The sequence below is a fragment of the Schistocerca piceifrons genome, chromosome 1, assembly GCF_021461385.2.
Source record: "Schistocerca piceifrons isolate TAMUIC-IGC-003096 chromosome 1, iqSchPice1.1, whole genome shotgun sequence".
Taxonomy (NCBI): Eukaryota; Metazoa; Arthropoda; class Insecta; order Orthoptera; family Acrididae; genus Schistocerca; species Schistocerca piceifrons.
In genome coordinates this window covers 90,585,458-90,609,223 of record NC_060138.1, presented here as the reverse complement: position 1 = coordinate 90,609,223, position 23,766 = coordinate 90,585,458, and the positions used below count along the sequence as shown (strand labels likewise).

The 23,766-nt window shown below is 38.4% G+C and overlaps 1 protein-coding gene across 2 annotated transcripts in view; it reads right to left on the bottom strand.

Annotated features, from left to right (window-relative positions):
* Window positions 1-17,831: 17,831 nt before the first annotated feature.
* The window catches only part of LOC124782884 (NCK-interacting protein with SH3 domain), a 111,627-nt gene continuing 105,692 nt past the window's right edge, over window positions 17,832-23,766 (bottom strand). The window contains exons 6-8 of one of the 2 annotated variants that reach the window (XM_047253980.1): window positions 21,382-21,603; window positions 19,745-19,917; window positions 17,832-19,012 (exon numbers count right to left, since the gene is read on the bottom strand). In XM_047253980.1, the coding sequence (XP_047109936.1) occupies window positions 18,821-19,012; window positions 19,745-19,917; window positions 21,382-21,603 (587 nt within the window). In that variant the 3' untranslated portion in view covers window positions 17,832-18,820. The remainder of the gene's footprint in view (window positions 19,013-19,744; window positions 19,918-21,381; window positions 21,604-23,766) is intronic. The other variant, XM_047253979.1, reaches the window with a different exon arrangement.

The following is a 23,766-nucleotide window of genomic DNA, read 5'->3' as shown; positions in this document are numbered from 1 at the left end:
AAGAAGTTATTGATGCAGTACGACGTTGGCTCCGACATCGACCAGTGGAATGGTACCGTGCAGGCATACAGGCCCTCATTTCAAGGTGGCGTAAGGCCGTAGCATTGAATGGAGATTACGTTGAAAAATAGTGTTGTGTAGCTAAAAGATTGGGGAATAACCTGGTGTATTTCAATGCTGAATAAAACAACCCCTGTTTCAGAAAAAAAATGTGTTGCATTACTTATTGAACTGCCCTCGTAGTTGCAGACACAATAGAAAGCATGATACATTTAATCTACACTTCACCAACATTGCTAATTGTGTATTACCTTGGTGCACATTTCCTTCTAAAGCAGTCGTAACATAAAGTGTAGCATTAGTAAATCACTATTTTTAGCACCTGTATCCAAATGTGAAGGTCTGAAAATTATTGGCCAATGGAACAGGCATAGGCTTTTGGCACTTTATACTAGCATTTTCCTTGAAGCTTACAAGAAGACTAAGACAGTTCCTTTGTTCAAAAAATGAGGCTAGGTATGTTGTCAACAACTATCAGCAAATCTCCATTCTATCAGCTTCTCTAGATTATTTTGAAAGGTCATATAAATAAATCTAACCACTTTTCTTGGAAGCAACAGCTTATCATCTGAACACTAATTTAGCTTTCATACACTCCTGGAAATGGAAAAAAGAACACATTGACACCGGTGTGTCAGACCCACCATACTTGCTCCGGACACTGCGAGAGGGCTGTACAAGCAATGATCACACGCACGGCACAGCGGACACACCAGGAACGGCGGTGTTGGCCGTCGAATGGCGCTAGCTGCGCAGCATTTGTGCACCGCCGCCGTCAGTGTCAGCCAGTTTGCCGTGGCATACGGAGCTCCATCGCAGTCTTTAACACTGGTAGCATGCCGCGACAGCGTGGACGTGAACCGTATGTGCAGTTGACGGACTTTGAGCGAGGGCGTATAGTGGGCATGCGGGAGGCCGGGTGGACATACCGCCGAATTGCTCAACACGTGGGGCGTGAGGTCTCCACAGTACATCGATGTTGTCGCCAGTGGTCGGCGGAAAGTGCACGTGCCCGTCGACCTGGGACCGGACCGCAGCGACGCACGGATGCACGCCAAGACCGTAGGATCCTACGCAGTGCCGTAGGGGACCGCACCGCCACTTCCCAGCAAATTAGGGACACTGTTGCTCCTGGGGTATCGGCGAGGACCATTCGCAACCGTCTCCATGAAGCTGGGCTACGGTCCCGCACACCGTTAGGCCGTCTTCCGCTCACGCCCCAACATCGTGCAGCCCGCCTCCAGTGGTGTCGCGACAGGCGTGAATGGAGGGACGAATGGAGACGTGTCGTCTTCAGCGATGAGAGTCGCTTCTGCCTTGGTGCCAATGATGGTCGTATGCGTGTTTGGCGCCGTGCAGGTGAGCGCCACAATCAGGACTGCATACGACCGAGGCACACAGGGCCAACACCCGGCATCATGGTGTGGGGAGCGATCTCCTACACTGGCCGTACACCACTGGTGATCGTCGAGGGGACACTGAATAGTGCACGGTACATCCAAACCGTCATCGAACCCATCGTTCTACCATTCCTAGACCGGCAAGGGAACTTGCTGTTCCAACAGGACAATGCACGTCCGCATGTATCCCGTGCCACCCAACGTGCTCTAGAAGGTGTAAGTCAACTACCCTGGCCAGCAAGATCTCCGGATCTGTCCCCCATTGAGCATGTTTCGGACTGGATGAAGCGTCGTCTCACGCGGTCTGCACGTCCAGCATGAACGCTGGTCCAACTGAGGCGCCAGGTGGAAATGGCATGGCAAGCCGTTCCACAGGACTACATCCAGCATCTCTACGATCGTCTCCATGGGAGAATAGCAGCCTACATTGCTGCGAAAGGTGCATATACACTGTACTAGTGCCGACATTGTGCATGCTCTGTTGCCTGTGTCTATGTGCCTGTGGTTCTGTCAGTGTGATCATGTGATGTATCTGACCCCAGGAATGTGTCAATAAAGTTTCCCCTTCCTGGGACAATGAATGCATGGTGTTCTTATTTCAATTTCCAGGAGTGTAAAAACAGATCAATAAGTGAAGAAATTTTCACTTTCACAGGCCACATTATAAATGTGTTTAATGAGAAACTCTTCTTTTGGTCTCTTTATAGGTCTCACAAAGGCTTTTGATCTTTTTGAACCAATCCTTGATGTTTCATAAGGTGGAAGCTTATGCAATTAGGGGTGCCTTCAGTGAATGGTTTCACTCATGTATCTCCAACAGTAAACAGCTGGTCAAACTTGCAACTTAACACGGACAGAAAGTTCATTCAGAGGCAGCATTAATAACCTTAATTATCCCACAGGACTCCACCCTATGCCTCTCCTCTTCATTTTGTACATCAAGGATCTACTAAAAAATTTACCTTTCACAGCTTCTGTCCTATTTGCTGATGATATGAAACTGTCTTTCCAGATCACCTCATTGTAACTTGTTAGAGCTGACATAAATGGCAGCAGTGAAAGATTCCTCTACTGCGTATGTATGAGGCAGTAAGCAAAAGAAACCAAACTTATTTTTTAACTTACTTATTCACATTTTCAGCAAAAACCTTCAATCCCTTCAAACTACTCTCCACTTGCACTAATATACTTGTTTAGTTTTTTATTCTATTTTTCAAAACAGTGTTTATGTTCATCTTAAGTGATGCTTGAAAGCACATTTGTCGTCGTTTTTTTCTGCACCTCAGCAATATCAGCAAAATTCTTTCCTGTCATGTCTGTTTTCATTCCAGGAAACAAACAAAAAGTTGCACGGGGCAAGATCGGGTGAGTATGGGGAGAGTGGAGGGTTGTGAGGAACAGTGACCACAGCAATTTTTGGTCAAGAATTGCCATACAGACAAGGCTTTTTGAGTAGGGGTATCGTCATGATGGAAATACCAGTCACTCGACTGCCACAAATCAGGCTACTTCCACCACACACTGTTTGCAATCTTTTCAAAGCTTCAAAGTAGAAAGCCTGGCTAACTGTCTGATCCTGTGGAAGAAACTTTGAATGAATGACTCCTCTTACATTGAAAACACAAATCAGCAATTTTTAGCATTTTATTTCACCTAATGAGCTTTCTTGGGGCAAGGCAAACTTGAAGCCTTCTACTGGCTTGATTGTCACTTTGATTTAGGATCATAAGCATCACACCACATATTGTCACCTGTAATAATTTTTGAAACAATTTTTGCAGGACTCTTCTTTCAAAGCACAGCATGCTCCCATGCAACCAGGTTTTTGTACAGCAGTCATCACTTGTGCCACGAATTTGGCAACCATACTTTTCATTCCCCAATCTTCTGTCACAATATACTGCACTGAACTGCAAGTCACTCTCAACAGCCCCAAAATGTCTTCAGTGGTCCACTGTCAGTCTTTGTTGATTGCACTGAGCAAGGTGGTGCAGTGGTTAGCACACTGGACTCACATTTGGGAGGACAATGGTTCAAACCCGCGTCCAGCCATCCTGATTTAGGTTTATTGTGATTTCCCTAAATCGCTTCTGGTAAATGCGGGATGGTTCCTGTGAAAGGGCACAGCCAACTTCCTCCCCAATCTTTCCCTAATCTGACAGTACCAATGAAATGAAATGATTGTATGGCATTGTTGACCGGGAGGCCCCATGAGGGTTCGGCCGCCGTATTGCAAGTCCTTTTTAGTTGATGCCACTCGGCGACTTGCGAGTCAATGATGATGAAGAGCACACAACACCCAGTCATCATGAGGCAGAGAAAATCCCTGACCCTGCCGGGAATCGAACCCGGGACCCCGTGCGCGGGAAGCGAGAACGCTACTGCAAGACCAAGAGCTGTGGACATGGTACCAATGACCTCAATGTTTGGTTACATCCCTTGAACCAACCAACAGCTGATTACATGAATGTTTTCAACATTTTTGTGTGTTTGTGCCATGGAAGGACAACTGAAATTTCACCATTTTTTTGAAACGGGAAAATGACTCACTTGAGTTTCCCCCACAGCATCATCCTTGTATGCTGTTTTTAACATTTTAAGAGCTTCTGTTCCACTTTTTCTGAGAAAAAAGCAGAATTTCACTGCTCCATGCTGTTCATGAAAATCAGCCACTGCAGAAAAGACAATCACGCAAAACAGTTGTCACTATAAATTCTGCCAAAACTTGTCCTGGCTTGCTTCAGCGGTAGCATTTGGCTTACTGATTCTGGAATGTTCAGTCTATGTGCCCATAGTGACAAAATGCAGTACTACAAAGTCTGTGCCAACCAAAAAATTTGTTCAGTTTCTTTCGGGTACCCTCTTGTGTCAATAAACTACTGCTAAATAAGAGCAATTGACTCTTAAGAGGATCCGATTTTGCATGGGGCAATGCGATCCACTGAAGAACTCATATCTTTTCATAATGAAGGAACAGAGCAGGTAAATTAAGTAAAGTTTCTGTGACTACAAGTAGATAGCTCTAAACAGTGGAATGTGCACAAAGATAAGCTATTTAAAAGCATGTGAAGCTCTTGATATACTTTCCTCTAGTCCACTCAAAAATGGTTCAAATGGCTCTGAGCACTATGGGACTTAACATCTATGGTCATCAGTCCCCTAGAACTTAGAACTACTTAAACCTAACTAACCTAAGGACAGCACACAACACCCAGTCATCACGAGGCAGACAAAATCCCTGACCCCGTCAGGAATCGAACCCGGGCGTGGGAAGTAGTCCACTCAACTGTATCTTAATGATATACCATTCTGGGACTCCTTCCATACAAGAACTTGTATGACGTGGGAAAGAATCTTAAAGACAATGGGAAAAGTAACTTTACACACTGCTACAAGACAAATATTCAAGGCATTGAAAATTATATCTGTTCTGTGTATCTATAATCTTGAAACACACTTTCAGAAAATAAGAATCTGCACCTCTTCCAACTGAAAAACAGTACTGATTGACATCACGTTGACATCAGCAGTCTGATAAGCCATAGTTCACAGCAGTTTGAAATATTATGCAGACAGTATATCATGGTAGTCGGCCGCAACCATAAACAAATGAGAACTTAGACTGCCCAAAGCCCTGCTTCCCTCTTGAAGGGCTGCCATCCTACATCCGCATTCTGTGCCCCCACAAAAGCAGAACTGACATAACGGTCATAGGGATCGTCGACTTCTTTGGTGTGGTGAGAGTCACATTCGAATCCATTAATGCCTTTTCATTCACTTCAAAATAAGGAGAGGAAAAAAAGCAATCCACAACAGAAAGCAAATTGGAGTACACAAATCATCTGGTAGTGGCTACAGTGCAATTGTTTGTTGCAGTTGGCAGTGGTAGTTCAAGCTCAACTTCTACTGGTATCTTACGCGACTACAGTTCAAAACACTCGCTATCTAAAACTGCCACAATATAGTGCATGCATAACATACGGGGAGCTTGCTTTATAATAAATTGTCAATTTCTATAAAAATATATAAAAAATGTCTCCTTTAGGAAGACTGTCACAAACTTACTTCTCCAATGCTGTTTCTACTCTGCAAATGACTACACGGAGGTTACTTCATATAACATGAGACTTACAATCTGTCTTACCATACATAGCCCCTATTTATTTTTACGATAAAAATGTATATGTATCCAGATGTTTTCATGTATTATAACATAGTGAAAATATATATTTAGTTGTTTTGCACGTAGCCTCTTTGTTAACAATAATGGGAATTCCTGATTGGAGCAAAACATAAAATAAGGGGAAGGCAATCACTCATCTATAGCATCAATGTGTGGAACACAGAAACGCAACATGAAACAGCATTCACACAATCTTTTGAGAACTAGCTCTTTTTCTTGCAATAGTACACACACAACCATACGGACACCCAACCGCACACCCCAAGGCCACAGCACAATTATTTGTATGTATGAATTTGCGAAACGTATCTGAGAAATACAGTTTACTGGACCAACAAAGAAATATAACAGGAACAGCACTGACAACATATGTCAATTGACTGAAGTAGCTTAATCACTGAAGGAAAAATACGTATCAATTACAAATCAAAATCAGGAAAATTAATTGAGAGTTCAGTACAACACATGTTAGGGAGGGAGGTAGGTATGTCTCCCAAATTTCTTACAAGTCATGGAGGTATAAATAAGTTTTATTACTTTGCACTTGCTACTCAAGTGGTAAACAAGATATGATTAAATATAACAGTCCACACAGCTCCTATAAAACAGGAAACTTTGTGAATCTTGGTGCATAGTATTATCTCGAAATCCACTTGTGTAAAAAGTATGAAAGCCTACTTACCAAGTTTCAAGAACCTGCTTTAAGTGATGAATCTCAGAATATACTACACTCTCCTACGAGTTGCTCCCACTGGAATCATGGGGAGAAGGCCAGTCTTATTACAGCACATAAAGAGGTATTTAAACCATCATTCTACCTACACCCCATGGGTGAGTAGAACAGCAAGAATCCCTAGTAAGTGGTGCATTGGGAAGTACCCTCCATTCAGTTTAGTGGTTTGTAGAGTAGGGAGGTGGATGTAAATGAAAGGGCAGACAGTATTGTTAATAATAAGCTCTGTTATGATGATGATAATATTTACCAGAGAACTTCTCTTTCTCAAAACTCATATTAAAATTAAGAAGAAGGGGGGGGAAATCAGTGCCCGTTTGTCACAGGACTAATGAAAAGTTCTAAATGTAAAGCAGTAAATACCAGTGTTCTGTCAATGTTGGTGGATAACTTGGATGTGAAATACAACTCAATAATTGATCAAATGAACATTGCACTTTTCTTACAAATATGGTGATTGTAGATAATTTTAATTCTAGCTTTCTTCGACTGAATCTTGTCATAATGCAAATCCTAATTATTATTTTTTTTTTTAAAAAAAGAGGTTTGGACAAATCAGTTTCACAAAACAAATACTGTGGTATTACCAGTTGATGATGAAACTTAAACTACAAAGTATACGTAGTAACAATGAACCTAATTTCAAAGATGAGCAAGATCAGTTTTCTTTCTCCCAGGTCACTTGAGAATTTCAGCTTGAAGATATGGTTCAAAACTGTCCATAAGCTATATAAAATAGATGCCAACAGCAGCCGTTGCTTTTCTAAGCAGCAAAGTTCTGAGTGCATTTCCTTCAAAAGTTGATATGTTTATTAGCTAATTAGAGATCCTGTGGATCACTTTCCATGACATACCTGAACATGGAACAATCAAACAGGATTCCAGGATGGAATAATAACAATATGATGAAGAGGCTATACTGCTACTCACTGTATAGAGATGTTGAGTCACAGACAGCCACAACAAAAAGAGTGCTGAACATATGAACTTTTAGCCTAAAGTAAACTATACACACATGACCACTGTCTCTGTGCATTGATGCAGTAGAGCATTCTAGTCCCATCCAGATCACCAACCTTACATTCAAAATAAAGTTTGTTGCACTTCTTTACAACAAGATTAAATTTATGTTTTTTGCAGTTTGAGAGTTAACTCTACCCATATATAACAAAAAGAATTTGTGCTATTTAAAAAGGTATGAGACATATCTCCTTATGAATCAACACAATGCACAAACCTTCATGAACTTTGCCTAACAAGCAGTCATTCGCAAAAATTGTGAGAACTATCAGTGCAGAGATGCAACTGGTAATAAACACAACACAACACAACTCTCAGTGTTCAAGTGTTCAAACACAATTCATCGGCAATGCTATCAAATCAACTGATTTTGTAGGGTTAGATTTATAAACGGTCACATGTGCTAATTCCTTATACATATTTTGATTAATTTTCAACAGTTAAATCTGAATATTACTGAAGTTCAGCATAAAAGAATAGTCACATTGCAGATTTTTCGATGATTTCAGTAGATAGAGGGTAGAATGTTACAAAAAAACTGAGCCTGATAGCCAAAAATTGATCTCATTTTCTAATTCAGCACCCATGACATATTTTGGAACAAAAATGTTGTTGACCAGAATAATTAGAGGTTATTCAGTTCCAGTCATAACATTAATCAGTTTAACTTTATGGCTGTTGTTGCTCATTCATTCATTCATCACAAGAGCTGACACTTATCAGCTTCAGTAACACACCTGCTTACCCAGTTACCCCTCTGTTCTCTGTGGCTTTATAATATACATATGACAAAAAAAATAAATTAACGAACAACAGCACAGAGTGCTTCTATGAGGCATGCACTTCACTAAGGGAATCTGAATAGGAGTTCCATGAACCAAACAAGTCTCATTAACTCCAGTGCCCAAACCTGCATGTGCATCATTGGTTGTGCAATTATTTTGAGAGCATGCCTTGAATTTCACTATCTGAGGAACAAAAAGAAACTGATAGTAACAAAGGTAAAGGGGATACAAAATGTAGACTTGCAACAGCAAGAAAATCTTATCCTAACAAAGAGAGGGATTTCAATATCTAACACAAATAAGTATACTTAAGTGTTAAGAACTCTTTTCTGAAAGTATTTGTCTGGAGTGTAGCCTCATACTGATGTGAAATGTAGATGATAAACAGTTAAGGCAAGAAGGGAATAGAAGCTTTCGAAGAGTCATGCTACAGATGAATGCTGATTAGATGGATAAGTCAGATAACTATAAAGAGGTATTAAATCAAATGGATGAGAAAAGGCATTTGTGGCACAAGTTGACTAAAAGAAGAAATCTGTTGTTAGGAATGCAAACTGGGCATCATGAAATATCCAATTTTGTTATGGAGGATCATGTGTTTAATAAACATTATAGATGGAGAGCAAGGCTTGACTACAGTGAAAAGGTGCACGCAGAAACAGGTTGCAGTAGTTATGCAGAGATGATTAGGCTTGCATAGGACAGCTGCATCAAACAAGTCTTCATATGGAAGATTATAACACTAACAACATCAACATTTTGAGGATATGATCAGGGTGAACCACTGAGCAACCACATTGTCCCCCTCCAACAGCCATCAGTGAAAATTTTCAAATTATACTATTGACAAAAGATGTTGAAAGAAACAAGTTTGCCACCATGGTTTATTTTAACTGTGACTGGTAACAATTAACTTGTTGTTTCATTCTATATCAATAACAGTCTTGGTAAAGTCTAACTAAAGGTGTTTGCATTTAAAGCTGACAAAAGATATAATGAACAGTAGTTTTATAAATATAAATTACTATTTCTCTTTGTGTTTCGAGTGATTGAAATTAACCTGTTTTTGTGCAAGAACTGAAATATGGCTTGCACCTAATGTCACAAGGGCTGCATTTGTGTGTATCTCATGAGTGATTAGCAAATGTCTCTGGATCAAACAAGAACCTGTATATCTGATACGTCATGAGGTGCTGACCCCACATGGATACCATTAGTTTACCAGCCATACCACAAAGACTGGCTGTGGAATGGCAAATACTGTAACTTGTAACACTCAAGACAGTTCCTTGACATACTCCATTCTCCTACTCCATTTATCTTTTCTATGGATGGATTACACAATGTCAGTATTTGGGGATGAAGTGTTTTGCAATTAATCAGCAGATCATCTTTCATACAGGGTTGTACCATTTTTGTGCACACCAGCAAGCACTTTGTTTTGCTCCACAGGAACACACATTGCTAGCCCCATCTGGTAGTAGTTGCCATCATCCCAGCTTCATCTTAGACTTCCAGACTCTAATGCAAAGACAGGCCACAATTTTTCATATGTAGAAAGGTCGTTGACTGCCAGACAGTAGTTCCATTTTATGAAGCGAATGGCTGTCCATTTCTGAAGTCCTTTAGCATATTGTTTCTTTCAGACCTATTCTCTCAAAAACGAAACAACAGTACAGTTTGAATGGAGTCTTGGTGTAACTTTCTGTCTACACAGCAACTACTCACCTTACATGAGATAGTGCAATGCAAGTGAGGTGGTATAGGTCAGTGGTAGTCAAATTTTTCTGCTCAAGAGCCAATATTGACATTGTGGGGCAGAACATGTACCATCTTTTTATTAATTGGTAACCTCCATAAATTAGTACATTATGAGCCCTCATTAGACTAAGTATGGTAAGGGTGTGATATATTAGCATTGGTGCTCTGCATGCCTTCTGGGAAGGTCCCACAAAAATAATATCAACATAAAGAACAAAGCACATCAAGCCTTGTAATACACTGAGGAAAAATAAATCTTATAAATATAATGTATCAGTGTTGGTTTGATGAAATTTACTTCCTCTCTCTGTGTGTAAAAGCACACAGTGGCAGTGCTGACTGACTGACTCTCTCTCTCTCTCTCTCTCTCTCTCTCTCTCTCTCTCTCACACACACACACACACACACACACACACACACACACACACACACACACTCATCTACACACACTACGAACATTCCACTATGCTCTCTCAATTTCTTTTTCTCATCGGCAAACACCTAGAAGGATTTTATCACTTCACCTCCCAGGGCTATGATAATCCCCCGCTGCAAAACACAGCATGCACAGCTGTACACAAGTTTGCAATTACAATGCACAGTTCAATTTGGCATGGTGAATCTGCACACCCCTCTTGGACTGCTTCAATTTGTTATTACCTGTAGTTGTAAAATTCAGTATCTTTTATATCTATCATTTTGTAAAATTAAACTGTTGCTTTTAAAAGAGAAGCTGGATTACTGGCTTATACATGTTGCAAAAAAATCTTGCATTGAAAGTTCAAAGGCAGTTCACCAAGAAGATAAGCCATCAACCTCAAAGATTTCCAGTCATGACTATGTGATTCAAAACAGTGATGTAACAAATTCAAGCTCCATGGTTTAATTTAGTAAGATACCTAACTACCCACTAAAGGTGACACAAAGAAAGTATGGCGGATTTTACATCAGCCTTGGATTAGTTGAGTCTAATGGCTCGCTTCTCCTCACATTATATAGCAAGTTGCATTAGAAACTATTCATTCCAATTGCAAGGACAAGAACGAAGAATTTTTGTGTATATATAAGAAAGAACAATTATTAAGAAGTCAAAAAACTGGGAAGCATGCAACCTAAACTGCAAATGAGAAAGCCACAGAGGCATCGTATTTGGTCAGCTATCCCACTGTATCAAGCAGGCGAAGTGTGCTCTATTGTCAAGAATTTAGTAAAATGATGTACATCAGCCATAACAATGTACGCTCGATTAAAAATCTACAATGCATCTTTCTACAGTGCCACTTTCGAATGACACTGCTTCCCATTAAATTAATGATCTCTCTGGCTATATCAAACATGAACTAGTTGGTCGTCTCCAGCACAACAAATTCATCTTGCAAATGGACTCCAACTGATGTTGCTGGACTGACCATCTCGCTGACAATCGTACTATTGCCATGCAAACATACTCTCGAAGAAGACTTGTTGATGTGTGCAACACTGCCAACTAACACTACTGGAAAATAAATTTTTAACACCGTTAACAATCTTTTTGGAATAAGCCATCTCAACTGGAATAATTCAATTGACATTTGTACAGACGGTGTCAGGGCAATGACTGGTAAAATTACAGAAGTGGTATCATGAATAAAAAGTAAAGTGGCAAACTGCAGTTCCAGCCATTGTATCTTGCACAGACAAGCTGATGCGCCCATAAAGAAGATACTGCCAATTCTGAAATTCATTCTTGAAGAAGCAGTAAAAATCATCAATTACATTAAATCACGCTCTCTTCAGTGCTAATTGTTTTCAGCATTGTGTGAAGATTATGGGAGCAGACATAAAACACTACCGCTCCATACTAAGGTTAGATGGTTATCACGGGGTGAGACATTAACAAGATTATTTGAACTAAGGACTGAATTACAAGTTTTTATGACTGGCATTTCTTTTAACTTAAAATACCATTTGAGCGATGTGACTGTTGTCCAGACTAACTCTTTTGGTGGTTGTACTCGGAAAAATCAATGAATTAAGTCTGTCTTTACATGGAAAACAGACAACAGTTTTCAATAATAGGTGAATAGCAACAAAATAACTCCTTTACAAAAGTTAAGATTTTTTTGTATAATGGAAGGAAACATTCCACGTGGGAAAAATTATATATAAAAACAAAGATGAGGTGACTTACCGAACAAAAGCGCTGGCAGGTCGATAGACACACAAACAAACACAAACATACACACAAAATTCAAGCTTTCGCAACGAACTGTTGCCTCATCAGGAAAGAGGGAAGGAGAGGGGAAGACGAAAGGAAGTGGGTTTTAAGGGAGAGGGTAAGGAGTCATTCCAATCCCGGGAGCGGAAAGACTTACCTTAGGGGGAAAAAAGGACAGGTATACACTCGCACACACGCACATATCCATCCACACATACAGACACAAGCAGACATCACACGCACATATCCATCCACACATACAGACACAAGCAGATGAAATATGTCTGCTTGTGTCTGTATGTGTGGATGGATATGTGCGTGTGTGCGAGTGTATACCTGTCCTTTTTTCCCCCTAAGGTAAGTCTTTCCGCTCCCGGGATTGGAATGACTCCTTACCCTCTCCCTTAAAACCCACTTCCTTTCGTCTTCCCCTCTCCTTCCCTCTTTCCTGATGAGGCAACAGTTTGTTGCGAAAGCTTGAATTTTGTGTGTATGTTTGTGTTTGTTTGTGTGTCTATCGACCTGCCAGCGCTTTTGTTCGGTAAGTCACCTCATCTTTGTTTTTTATATATAATTAAGATTTTTTTGTGTTTACAACGGAGAACTAGAAGGATTTTTAACACTGAATGCGTTTGTTGGTGAGACAGGACAATTACCAAATGAAATATCTGAAGAATTGATCCAAGATCTACATAATATGCAGCACAGGTTTTAAGATGTTTTTTTCCTAAAGAGCAGAATACAAAACTGAAAATAAATTAATGGGTCCATAATCCTCTTGTACCAAATTTGCGGAAGCCAGAAAATATTTCAAACTAAACCCATGAAATCTTTTTCGAAATGACATCAAATTCAAGCATGGAAGCACTGTTTGAAACAATGTCACATGATGATATTTGGTGCAGGGTTTATGACTAATATCCAAAACTTACTACACAGGGTCCGGCTATCCTCCCATTCCCAATAACATACTTGTATAAAATGGGATAGTCAGCATATACAGCTAAAAAGCCAAATTACCAGAATAGTCTGGATGCTGAACCAGACATGTGTCTTCAAATCTCTTCTATCAAGCCTGACATTAAACAGTTTGTCAATAATAAAAATCAGCTTCATACCTTCCATGAAATAGAAAAAACAGTTTACAGCAGAATCAATACAGTGTTATTTTGTGTGTTGTTTACATGTAACAGAAGTCTGTAGAGCATAGTATATCTATTTTTTATGACTTCCATTCCATGATTATGATTAAGATTAAAGATTGAGAATAAAACTAGGTTTTACTTATTTTAAGGTTCTGTAAATATTTAATATTCCAAGTGTTGTATTGCCAAAAAAGTTTGACGAATGTCACTCTAGCCCCCAGTTCACCAATGTCTATTAAAATTAAGCACATCTTAAAATACTACAGTCTCTGTAGGTATATTTCTTTTGTTACTGAGCAGGAAAATTACTCTTTTAACAAGGTCTTAAAGTTAGGTGACTTTTTGTATTGTGCTGTTAGTTTCATTAGTTGCTAGATGCATAATATTATAAAATAGGGCTGAGAACCATAGCCTACAGGAATACTTGTTCGGGCCACATGTGACCCATGGGTCACAGTTTGATGATCACCGATGTAGATGATGTACTGGTGTTGGCTTGAGACATTCAGTACTAATACGGTTTGAATGGGGGCTATGTCAACGTGCTTACTAGGGGGACAAATATTACAGACGAAAGGCAGCAGACATTTCATGAGATCTGAGGAGCTGCACTAAATTCACTATTTGTGCACAGCAAAAATTCCCACATTTAAAACCACTTTGTTCTGGGATGAGTTTTCCACTAATGGTCACAGAGAATGTTCAGAAAGGTCTGTTCCACAAGGTTAAACGTAATGTAGACCAAGAAATGGGACAGGAGTTCTTTAGATCATTAGTCTGCTTTTCTTGCTTTAGCATTTAATTCTGTTATCTGTGCTTGTGTGACTGATTTCTTTAAGCTACATGCCTCTGTTGCCATATCTCTTAAGATTCTCACTTTTCCACTCCTCAGCATTGTTTTATTTGTTAAAGAGTTGAGATGTCATTTGATTAGATGTAACAATAATGAAATTCAGTATGGGGCTGATGGTTCTCCAAAGCATACCAGGCATACCAGCTACTTTGTTCAGTGTCACTATTCTGCATTTCTGCTTCCTGGACTCATAAGTTGTGTGCATAAGAACTTCCACAACAGTGATTGTTTTAAAAGAAAAGAAATCAGATTCACAGGGCTGCTAATACTTAGCCAACAATTGCATGTTAAGTACAGATATGCATTTGGACCTGTATCTTTCTAGTATTGTTCTTTTTCAATATTCTCTGAGTGCCATCACTGAAGTTACTGTAATTATCTGGTTTAGGATGAATTTTAAGCACAGTGTGACCCAACTGAGTTTTAAATGCACCCAATCTTGTTTTTATCCATGCATGGCTAATCATCATTTATAAATATTATATTTTTGACATTATGTTCTTTTTTATGTACACTGTCAACCCTAGCTAAGCCGAATAATGGTCTTTGTTACTGATTTTGGCCAGATTAAATAATAATTTAAAAAGCAAATTACAGTGCTATATAATGTCCTTCTTAACCATTCACTTTTGGACTCCAACTAAATATACAGGGTGATTCACGAAGATATGCAAATATTTTAATGTGTTGTTCTACAAGTAAAACAAAAGAAAAAAGTTCACATAAACATAGGTCTGCAAATGTTTAGTTACAGAGTTATGGATAATAAAGGATTTTGCCTGAAATTTAGCAACTTCGCTAATACAAAGCCATCACAAAACTGTACGAGGTTAAAGTAAAGCAAGATTTCCATTTATTTTTTTGTTATTTGTCTGATGAATCTAATAAAACAGGTCGCAGACATTTATCTGCAGTAGTTTTCCAGAACATCCAGGGAAGCAAAGATTATTACACGAGTAATTTTGTTTACTTTCCATTAAGAATGTAGAAATGTTTATGTCATTGTTGCCAACCATTAGGGAGTTGTTTCAGTCGTTTCCTAACCTTGAAATGAGTTAAGTTTTCTGTATTGTCCAGTGAAAGAACATAATAACAACAGTTTATTTAAGTTAAACCACATAGTAACTGTTGTAGTTTGTAGATTGTTTACGAAACAGGGATGCCTTTCAAATTTATGTCAGAGGAATACGTTGATATGGTGTTTATTTATGGCAAATGTGATGGTAATGCAACAGCTGCAGTTAACGAATATCACGTACATCATCCAACTCGGAGGAATTAAAAAAACCACATTGGGCCAAGCAGTTAAAAAATTAAAAATTTTATAAAATTCCGTCTCTGCTTCTCTGGAGCTCCTGGAAAACTACTGTAGATATATGTCTGGGAGATGTTTTATTAGATTCAGCAGATCAATAACAACAAAATAAATGAAAATCGTGCTTTACTTTAACCTCTTACAGTTTGCGATTGCTTCATATTAGCGAAGTTGCTAAATTTCAGGCAAAATCTTTTACCAGCCATAACTCCATAACTAAACATTTTTGAACCTATGTTTATATGAACTTTTTTCTTTAGTTTTACTTGTAAAATAACCCTGGGTCTATTGAATCAGTGAAATATCCGTGACAGCCTTCTTACATGGATCACCTCATAGTGTGTTGTTCTCCTGTTTATAACCATCTGACAGGACATCCCCACCTGTGTCTGAAATAGTGCCTCTGCAGGAAGGAGCAATGGATTATTGTCCTTGAAAACTTCACTAATGGAATTCTTTGAGGATATTATGCTTCCAAAAAGCTGTCATAGGCTTTCTCGAGACTGAAAATCACAGATGCCAGCTATTGCTTGCTTAGGACAGCTTGCTGTACAGCCATCTCTAGCAGCATTAAATTATCAATTATAGAGTGATATCTTCTGAACCCACAACAGAAATGAGGAAGGAGCTATTTGGATTCAAGACTCCAGACCAAAAGGTAGTTAGCATCCACTACAAGGTGTTTTCTACATACCTGGTGTCTTCAATCATGATAACTACTCTGGCATGTACAGTCCTTCCTTAGTTTGAAGAGCTGGATTAAGATCAGTTAGTCAGGGAATTGCCCAGTCAATCATACTCTATTTACCCTGTAATGTTCTGTAACATACATAAATGTATTTTATTATGAATGGGTGATATGACATATGCCACACATCAGGTCCATCTTCCACATGGAGATTTGGCCAATGTACCTTTTGTAATTTTGGCATAAAAATCTCAAACACTCTTCTGCACTAACACAAAGTGACAATGAAATAACGACATCTGGTTCACAGAAGCTGTTATTTCAGCATGGATTGTCACCTAGGTTGATTCCTAATTGGTAGGGATTTACAGTTATTTGCCTTATGTTAGATAGGGTTGTTGAGTAGCTTTGCATCAGTGTAAAGAGCACTTACCACTAGACATGAAGAAAAATGCCTACTTGAAAATAATTTACCTTATTTTGAAATTATGAAAATTACAGTTCCACTGAAACTGATTATCAGCAAGAAATGCTATTACAAAGCATACGTACTGGGAAGTGAGTGCGAGAGAAAAAGAGAGATACAGAGCGAGCGAGGAGAGAGAGAGAGAGAGAGAGAGAGAGAGAGAGAGAGAGAGAGAATTCCAAAATGCCTACAGAGATTTCTGAAAGATGAGAGGGATATCTACTTCAAACAATATTCTTGCTGCTCACATCTGCTACAATGGTGCTATCAACACACACAACATTACACCATCGCATACAAACTTTATAGAAGAAGACTGAAGGCACTTACAGCATCCAGCACATGAACACTGAGTGCATCAGATCAATACATTCCAATAACAGACCAGGTACATAATGATTGGAAAAAGGGGTGGGGGATATCATGGATGCAACAGGCATTATCCCCCACATTATAGAAGTGCTCTTTCCAAAAATTTCAGCTTTTGCTCCTGCTGTTTGCTCTGTCCTGATAAGTATAAGTTTTGCCATTTTTATTCTTTTTTCTCATTTCCAATAACTCTACTTGATTACAATTTTATGTGGTATTTACACAGTACTTCAGCTTTGTCACTCCACAGTAAAGTTCTCATTTGTGACAGCACACTGCAGCATTGACATATTGTTTCCTAGTAACTGCTTCAAAAATGTTGCCTTAATATAAATGGTGCTTTTCCATGTAAGTATTAAAAACTGAAGACTGAATACTTTGCACACTTGCAATGAGATACTGTGAAAAGATAAAGCTGCGATCAACCCAAAGATTGGTTTGAATAGCACAGTCCTATAGTGGGCATGGTCATATTGGAATTTGAGCACCGTTGTCTTCTTTCGACATTTGAACTGATTTGCTTAGTCAGTTGTAGAGGGCCTACAGTTCAATGTGAACTCTGAATCACAGTTATACTCACCATTTTCAATATTAAGAAACAATGCCAGCAGTGAAAAAGAGATTTAAAAAATCCTAGGACTGATCAGGAATCACACCCATGACCCCATAGTTCGGCACTTGACCACTGAGTCACCAAGGTACATAGCCTTCCAAAAAAATATGTATATGGAACTGGTGGGAGTTAAACAGGAGAAAACATATCTGACAACCACACCAAGTAATCAATCAGTTTTGTTTTCCTTCATTTTTCAAAACAATTATTTATTCATTAACTTTGTTACAAAGACTAGAAATTAAATAAATAAACTCCTCATAAAAGTTCTAAAAAATTTCATACATAGCATTCTGCAGGTGTGTGGCTGATTTAAATTCTTTGGGCTCAAATTTACTTTATATATTCAATGCATGCATATATATATATATGAAAAAACCATCTTCTACTTATCTATTATGTAAAAGTCAAATAATTGTTCAAAAAATGTGTTGCCATGAAGTACACTTAAACATCTAGGTCCTATTCAAATGCAGTTATTTTATGGAAATTTTCCACAGCCATGTGGGACAGACATTCTTCAGCACCATTTTGGTATCAAGCAGGAAAATAATGAGCATCACGAAGGTATTTACCCAATGAAACAATTCCTCGAAATCAGCAATTAAAACATAACATTTAGATATTCATTTTTATAAGTTCACAATGTTTGCATATTCATTCACAGTTTCAAATACAATAAAGGACAAAATTTAGGTTTTTATAAATAGCTTGCATATCAGAGACAAAATAATTAATTATTAAAAACAGATTGATTGCTACCTAGTGCTGAAAATGTTACTAAGACCTTCATTTGTACCTCAAAGATATTGGATCACAGACAATAATATGACTACCTGGCAGCGACGTAGATTTAAGTATCTATAAAATACTTTTTACCAACATATGTGATTTGGAATCACAAATATCAGACTGAAGGCACACAAAAAATATTTAGATCTATAGTTTCAAATAGTCTTTCTATAATTACACACTAAACTGTGCAATTAAGGATACTGCAATAGTCTTCTTCTGAATTGAAATAGAATAATGCATACTATTTTTAGATTGTAATGGAAGACATGGACAGAATCAAATATTTAAAAATGTGCCAAAGCCCATCCTAATGAGCTGCCCCTGTCACAGCTGATGTATAACTAGCTACTTTCATTGTGAAAATGTAAATACCAGCAATTAATTATGCATATTTGGCACAGCTTACAGAAATGATGTTTGTTTAAAAAGAGTATACATTATGCCTTAAAATACTGGGGAAATTCATTGGAGATGTCTCTCACAAGTTGTTGGTCATCACAGCTCAGATCTGACTCTTCACAAAAGATGCGAGTAAAGCATTTACGAATGTCATCCAGTCGGTGGTGGTGTTGTTCATACGCTGTATTCCGCATCACAAGTCTACATAGTTGCAAATATTGCTGGCGACGCTGAAGAAGAGATATACAAACAACATTACTGTCACTCCTCTATACAAAATTAAACATCTTGAATTATATAAACAAAATGTGCCTACTCTGTTGAACTCTATTGCCATTTCATCTTTTATGAATTGTTCCAGTAACTGTTTCCACTTTTACATACAAGTAGCCCTTTCCAAATGTTGAGACCCTGTAAGTAATGGTTTTTTAAATGAGGTTAGAGCCATTTTTAACTGATGATGACATCCTTCTGTATAGGCACTAACTATCATTTATCTGCAGCTAAGTGGTTGCTTGTCATAATTTTTTTATATCTTTTAAATCTTACACATTTTAAAATCTGAATCTTGAAGCTATACATTATAGTATGATCATATAATATTTCAACAAAATCTTTACTGTCCCTATTACAACACAAGGAAATATTTTATTACATAATGTGGGCTTTCTGCATCAGCCATGGATTAATCAGCACAAGGTTTGCAATATCTCATGTAATGACCATTATCCCAGAAAAAATTTATTTACATCAAAGAATGGATCATTACAGTATGACACAATGCTCAAGGAGATTGTACTGATCCAGTAGTGAACAATCCCTGTGCTGTATGCTCTGTTTTCAGATTACTCTCTATGTAAATGTAAATGGTCACAATGATGAGAAATCTTACATCTATAATGTACAGTGGTTGGGCATAGTTCATCTATCACTAAAAGAAAGTAGTAGATATGATAACTCACCTTTTCACCAGGTGAAAGATCTGCCAACTGCCGTACAATTATATCAATCAGAACTTTAACATCATTTGTGTAAAAAAGTGCTGCTGTCACTTCAAGACTGAAAAGATCTTTAAACAACTTAAGTACTGAGTGTGGAGGAGCTGGCTGATGTTCAAATACGCGTACAGGATCCTCTGCAAAAAGTACACCAAACAAAATTATACTGGTCTAATAATTACATAAACATAAGAAATGAAAAGACAAAAATTAAAATACATATAGGAAAACATACAGAAATTTATTGACAATCACACACTTTTTCAGCCCAAGTATTTCTTCTTTCGAAGCTTGAGAAAAAACTGAGAAGAAAATAAATGACAGTAACAGAAGAAAGGACATGTCTAAAAGAACTCCACTTAAAAAACAAACAAATAGCATATTTGCAGGAATTAAATAAGGTACATGACATAACTAAAATGTCAATTTTAGAATGAAATGGAACTGAAATTAATAAAGCACAGTCAGGGAGATGTTCAAAACTGCAGATGTAAGCAATCTATTAGATTGAGATATGAAAGATTAGGGATTAAAGGCCCACACAACGTGTATCATTTGTGATGGAGCTCAAGTCCAGATTTGGAAGGAAATCAGCTACATTTTTATCAAAGGAATTATCCAGGCATTGGGCTTAAGTGATTTAGGGAGATTGCAGTACACCTAAATCAGTATGATCAGACAGTGTGGTACTCCCAAATCCAAGTACAGTAGAGACACTTGTACCACTGCATCACTTTGCTGGAACACACACAGTGAGCTAAAAGAACTATCTAGAACAAAAAGTGGTAAAGAAATATGAGATATATCATCAGTGATGGTAAAGAAATATCCTGATAAATAAAACATGTAAACCCTATACTGGGTGACAAATGGCTCTTTTGAAATTAGTGAGTGTTACAGTGGAACAGGATGACATCTGAAGAAAGGGTTTAGAAACAGAAGAGAATAAATGAAGTTGCATACAGCAGAATGTATAAGTGACAGGTTTTCTAGGAAGTTAGTAAGTGTTGCTGCATGGAAACAGAGGAGCTGGGATGGATCTTAACTTACTTGAGTACAGTATAGGTGAGTACACAGATTTGTTTTACTGCAGTATAACACACATAACCTGATCACATAGATAGTTTGGTCTATTTTATTGCCTTTTTTGAAGTTCTAATTTTTAAGTCTGAAATGGGTCAACAACTAATTCACACCTAACTAGGTCTTTATTATTATTATTATTATTATTATTATATTATTGATGTATTGTTGTTAGTGAGAACTTTTGCCACAGAATCTTACATGAGCATTATTAGTTTTTCCATCTTGTATGTCATTATTGGTACATAGCTCTGAATAATAAGTTCTTTACTTTTGTCATATTTTCATTTTCTATTATTACAATATTGTTGAGGTTCTCACAGAGAGATGTTTGATTCAAGACAAGAGTTACTATTCACTTTTCATATTGCTGATACCACCGTGATAATTATAAATTGTAACCTCAGAATTGTTTAAGATTTACAGAGTTAATGTTCTTAATATTTCTTTCATGCACTCAGTGCCAGGTAACATAAAATAAATTAATTTCAACAAAATGACATAAGTCAGATAAATACCTTCCCTATTAAGTAGAAAGAGAATCTTCTCTGTAAAAGTCTTTGCAACAGGAAGCTCTGAAAGTGCCTTTAGCAGAATGTTTTCAGCTGAGTTGGAGAACTGGAGATTGTAAGACAACAGAACATTCACCATCAAGTCAGGTAGTTTTTCCTCAACATCTGTTTCTGGAGGGTTCTCCACAATATTCGACAGAAACAGCACAAATTCCTGACCCAAGTGTTCTGTGAACAAATAAAAATATTTTAGTACTGGTAGTTCACAAGGTTGTGTTCACAAACTGAAAATGACACACACTTTAATTCTGTATTATAACAACAGAGACAGACAATTCACAAACAATTAGGACACGCAACCACACATCCACAACTATTCCACGTACCCTGCTGGTATCCTCCCCGCAAAATTTTTGTACACTATTCACAGTATTGCAAAAAGAATCCTACATTGCAAGTAAATTCTTGCAAATCATTCCCTTCAAGTGGGGGTAAACAGCTGTGTATTTTTTGAAAGACAGTGTAGAGTTCCCATCTTGGTTGTTGCTTACACTTTACAGTGTCTTTCAACAAATTGTTGTGAGCTTATGTGAATTTATTTGTGTGTAATTTTATCTATGTGACAATGTAATTCATCATTAATGCTTTATTGAATTACTTTTATGTCATGAACACTGTATCCACTACAGCACATGTAACACTTAACGACTGTAGAAAAATGATGGCCCTTGAAGGGCTCTCCAAAAACCAATAATGTAGACAATGGTCCCCCCCTTCCCAACAACTCGCCACACAAATTACTTCAGCAAACTAAGAACCTCATTTTTTCAGCTTGCCACAATTTAGTAGTAAGGCTGAACAGATGGAGTGGATCTTCAAGAAGCCAGCACATAATGCTGTGAGTGAGGTAGATTCCAATGTAGCAGTTAACACTTAGCAGACTACACCTAACACCAGTCTACCAGATATTCTCTTTGGTTGCCAGCCAAGGATACTGTACTATTTACTACATCCAATGCCTTAAACTTCTTTTCCCCACCTCAGCCACTATTGTCCTGGTGTCACAGTTTACGCTCAGTTTATTAGACATGGTCATGTTAAGCATCTTCCAGAGTGATTGTCTTCCAAGGCTGCCACCCATCAGTAGTGGAAATACTTGATATGTGCATGGGTCAACAACAAAATCAACTATGACTGCAACCAGCAAGCAAATTTCAATGTCATTTGCATTAAATGACACTTGCAGCCTACTCCAGCCACTTGTCCAGCCCGAATGGCACCCTCAAGCCAGCATTACATGGTCCACCTAAGATGTGCACCTGTGGAGTAGTGCCCCAACCATACTTGTTTGGAACTGCAGACTGGTTTATGTCAACTTACTACACAACACACACAGGATATTCATAATATGAATCTGCACACATGCACTATATGGCAATAATGCACAGAACTGTGTGGGGGTTGTCTGATTTCTTATAAACAATACTAGGAAAACGATAGATTACTACTCAACCTGTAGTAACCTACTGTCCCCATACCTCCTCCCCCCACCCCCAACCATTTATGCCCTTTCTGTACTATTACTCCAACCCTTTTCACATCCTTTCGCCCTCATTGTGTGCCACCCTCTGCCACTTTACCTGTCCATCCTTTCCGCTCCTCTTCTTTTCCATCCCTGTTTTTTCCCCCCATTCCCCAACTCCCAATGTTGCATGTGTCAATCTCCTCAGGCCACCGTCTAGTCCCTTCACACCCCACCAAACAGTGCTCCACCTCCCGTCACCTGTACCCTGCTATCCCTCCCCCTTCCCTGCCACACTCCAGCCTAAGGTGTGCTTTGTGTGTGTGTGTGTGTGTGTGTGTGTGTGTGTGTGTGTGTGTGTGTGTGTCTGTGTGTGTGTGTGTGTGTGTGTGTGTGTGTGTGTGTGTGTGTGTGTGTGTGTGGTGTTTACTGAAGAAGGCTTTTGCCACAAATGCTGTATGTGTAACTGTCTTTTCATTGTTCCTGTTTATAACTCAACAGGTCATCTTCATGGCGAGTAGCACTATGCTTTTCCTAATATGGTTGATATCCAACCTGGAGTTTCCATTGTTTCATTTCTTATAAAGTTGTTCACTCCAAATTAAAATTTTTTGAGAGCTTAAGATTCCTATTTGCTAAGTGATTGTTGTTCTCGTATGTAACTATCACAGAGTTATGTTATTACTGTTCTGAATTAATTTCCATTTACACAGCATTCTCCACATGGAGGACACAGTTGTTTTTGGAGCTATTGCTTGGGCAGTGTCTGTAACCCTTAGGATTAGGGCTCAATGATGCCAAAAAGCTAGCAATTGTTGGGTTTGATCTGGCTGGGAAGAAGGGGAGAAGGCAGGAGCATATATTTCCTA